Below are 3,676 nucleotides of genomic sequence, written 5' to 3'. Positions count from 1 at the left end.
GAAACGTGACAATGCCGCCAACCGACCGGTGAGCTGCTGCACCTCCTTCACCGACGCCGGCTCCTCATTGCCATGATCGTCGCGCACTTCTCGGGGTTCGCCTCGATTCCCCGCTTTGTTAGGAGGAAACCTAAGAACCTTCCCGCCTCTACGCCGAAAATACACTTTTCTGGGTTGAGCTTTAACCCGTATGTGGCGATAGTCGCGAACAATTCTTCCAGGTCAGTGACATGCTGTTCCTTCTCTCGTGAAGTCACCACCATGTCGTCGACATAAGCCTGGACGTTCCTCCCTAGCATTGGCGAGAGCACTCTATCCATCAGCCTTTGGTAAGTGGCCCCCGCGTTCTTCAGGCCGAAGAGCATCACCTTATAACAGTAACAAGACCGCTCAGTCATGAATGCGGTCTTGCACTCGTCCATCGGATGCATTTTGATCTGGTTATAGCCGGAGAATGCATCCAAGAAGCTCAAAAGCTTGCACCCCGACGCGCTGTCCACCAAGGCGTCTATGCTGAGTAGGGGATAGGAGTCCTTTGGGCAAGCCTTGTTCAGATCGGTGAAATCCACGCACATCCTCCACTTGCTGTTTGACTTTTTCACCAGTACCACGTTCGCCAGCCACTCCAGGTACTAGATCTCTCTGATATGCCCCGCGGCCAAGAGCTTGCGGGTTTCCTTGTGGATCACCTGCTTCCTCTCCTCATTGAACTTCCTCCTTCTCTGACGCACCGGTCGGACCTGAGGGTCCATTGCAAGACGATGGCAGAGGAAGTCCGGGTCAATACCTGGCATGTCCGAAGCCGACCACGCGAACGCATCCATATGCCTCTCAATTACCCCGACGATCTGCCGTCGCGTGTCGTCGCTGAGCGGCCCTCCCAGCTTGAACTTTTTTCCTCCGATCTCCGTCTCCACCCACCCTTCAGCGGGGTGGGGTCTTCTTTCACTGGCGATGACCGCCCTTGCGATCCCAGACTCGCGAGGTGCGATCATGCTCTCTTTCTCAGTTTCATCTCGGGCACCTCCCGAGCCCCCGAGCACCGCTTCCTCCATCTCCTCGTCCCTTTGTGTGCCTCTTACCAACGCTGGGACCTCCGCACGTGATGGAAGAGGGCCAAGCACACCCTTCCATGAAAGGCAAGAGCCAAGTCAAGAACCTCTAGACCCCAAGGCAAGAGCATCTAGACCATCCAAGACCAAGCTAGGAGCGTCCAAGACCAAGCTAGGAGCGTCTAAAGATCAAGCTAGGAGCGTCTAAGACCAAGCTAGGAGCGTCTAAGACCAAGCTAGGAGCATCTAAGACCAAGCTAGGAGCATCTAAGATCAAGCTAGGAGCGTCTAAGACCAAGCCAAGAGCGTCTAGAACAAGAAGACTTGGATTAAGCTATGAATGGAAAAAGGCCTAATAGCACATATTCCGTGAAGGCCCATCAAGTGTAGTTTAGCTTTAAATGAGGTGTAAATAGCATAACCATGTGGACAATTGTTCAATTTTCTGCACATTAGAATTAAGGAAGCATTAACCTTGATTAGCTAAAGGTTTCTAGAAGCCTTTACTAATAAAGGACCATGTGCACCCATGTGCCATGTGCACCCATGTGCTTCACATTTACATTTCATTTGGCTTACATTTGTGTAGCATTTAGGTCATCAAATTTGGTCCTCCTTTGCCTATAAAAGGAGGAGCCAACCTCATGTATTGCAAGATTATTGTGAGTAAAGTTATGCTGCCAACATTGTGCCATGCTTTGCTTCTACCTAGTTTCTAGGCTCTAATCTTCATCTTCCTCACTTACCATAGGGCTCGCCGAACCTCCCTAATCCCATACATATCATGCACCTTCAAGATCACCATAGCTCCTAGGAGGATCTTGCACATACACATTCATGGCTTCTGCACCATCTTTCACATGATTCTAAGAAGAGCTTCATGAATTTGCCATCAGCTCGCCTCTCGGACACACCTGGCGGCGGCGTCGAGGTAACATGGCACACACTTCTTCGCTGCTTGAGGCTGTTCTCGGAGCAGCGGCGAGCTTCCTTTTGATCCGACTTGATGGTGATCACCACTCCTTCCATCGATGGTAGCTTCAGCTTCATGTGCCTCGTCGACGGCACGACTCCCAACCTGTTGAGCGTCAGCCTTCCCATCAGTATGTTGTAAGCGGATGGAGCATTGACCACTAGGTACTTAATTTTTTTGGTACGGGCCCCGGTACCATCCGTGAACGTGGTCCTCAGCTCTATGTAGCCTCGCACCTCCACCTGGTCCCCTGCAAAGCCATACAAGCACCCCGGGTATGGCTTCAAATGGTCAGGGGACAACTGCAGTTTGCTGAACGTCGGCCAGAACATTACGTCTGCGGAGCTTCCCTGGTCCACGAGGACCCTGTGCACCTTCCTCCCTGCCGTGACGAGGGAGATAACTATTGGATCGTTGTCGTGAGGCACAACGTCCTGGAGATCTGCCTTGGTGAAGGTAATGTCAACGTCGGGGGAGTGATCTTCCTCCATCGAGTCGACCGCCATCACCGAGCGCGCGTACCTCTTTCTCTGGGAGGCCGTACATCCTCCCCCAGAGAAGCCTCCCACGATGGTGTGCACCTCCCCATGCACAAGCACCTCGTGCTGTGGGTCTTCCACTGGTGGCCCCGCCGCCCGATCACCTTGCGTCCCCCGCAAGTAATCGTTCAGGAAACCACTTTTCACCAGCTCCGCGAGTTGGTGTCCCAGTGCCAAACAAGTGTGGAGTGGGTGGCCATAAGCCTGATGAAACTTGCACCACCCGAGCACCTTGTCGGTCTTCTCCGGTGCTCGCAGTCTTGCTGATATGGCTGGAATGGCGATCAGCTCTGCCAACTCCACCACAAAATCAAACTTGGGGGGCGCGTTGCTCTCCCTCGGGCGCCCCCTGTTCTGGTCCCTTCGAGGCTCGTAAGGGCGAGGCTTCCCCTGAGCCTTCTTCGCTTCTTTGGCCTCATGCACCCTCATCGGCTGCTGAGACCTGCTCGGTCCTGCGCGCGACTTGGTCGGGATCGCGCTTTCCCTCTTCTCGGAAACTGCTGTTTCTGCGGTGATGTGCGCCACAGCACGACGCCTAATCTCTGCGAAGGTGCTGGGGCGATTCCTGATCAAAGATTCGCTGAAAGGGCCCGCCAGAACCCCTTTCTTGAACGCATGCACTAGCATGTCCTCATCTTTGCTGGGCAGCCTCACCACCTGAGCCCCAAAGCGGCTAAGGTAGTCCCGGAGGGACTCGCCTTGGTTCTGGCGCACATCGAACAGATCATACGACACCACTGGAGGTGCCCTGTTCACGATATACTGCTCCATGAACAGCTTCGAGAACTACTGAAACGAAGTGATGTGGCCGTCTGGCAGGCTCACGAACCACTCCAAAGCAACCCCGCCCAGGGTGCTCATGAACAACTTGCAATATACTGCGTCTGAGCCCCCAGAAAGCATCATCTGAGTGTGAAACGCCGTCAGATGCGCCTCTGGGTCCTCCACCCCTGTAAATGAGGCCTTCACTCCCACCAAGTTTGGTGGCACCACTGCACCCATGATCTCAGATGAGAAAGGCATGGGAAAAGTTCTGGGAGGAGACGGTGGCGGCGCCACTCCTTCCTCCGCCACCCGTTCCTTCTGCGCATGCAACGTCTTGCGCAATTCTT

The 3,676-nt window shown here is 54.1% G+C and overlaps 1 protein-coding gene across 1 annotated transcript; it reads right to left on the bottom strand.

Annotated features, from left to right (window-relative positions):
* Nucleotides 1-1,862: 1,862 nt before the first annotated feature.
* On the bottom strand, nt 1,863-3,335 carry LOC137815593 (uncharacterized). The gene has a single exon (XM_068618707.1). It carries the CDS (start codon nt 3,333-3,335, stop codon nt 1,863-1,865), a length of 1,473 nt encoding a protein of 490 aa, XP_068474808.1.
* Between the last annotated feature and the right edge of the window lie 341 nt (nt 3,336-3,676).

This window comes from Phaseolus vulgaris, chromosome 1 (genome assembly GCF_000499845.2).
Source record: "Phaseolus vulgaris cultivar G19833 chromosome 1, P. vulgaris v2.0, whole genome shotgun sequence".
NCBI lineage: Eukaryota > Viridiplantae > Streptophyta > Magnoliopsida > Fabales > Fabaceae > Phaseolus > Phaseolus vulgaris.
Note: the sequence above shows the minus strand (reverse complement) of the source record. Positions and strands in the feature narration are given on the sequence as shown.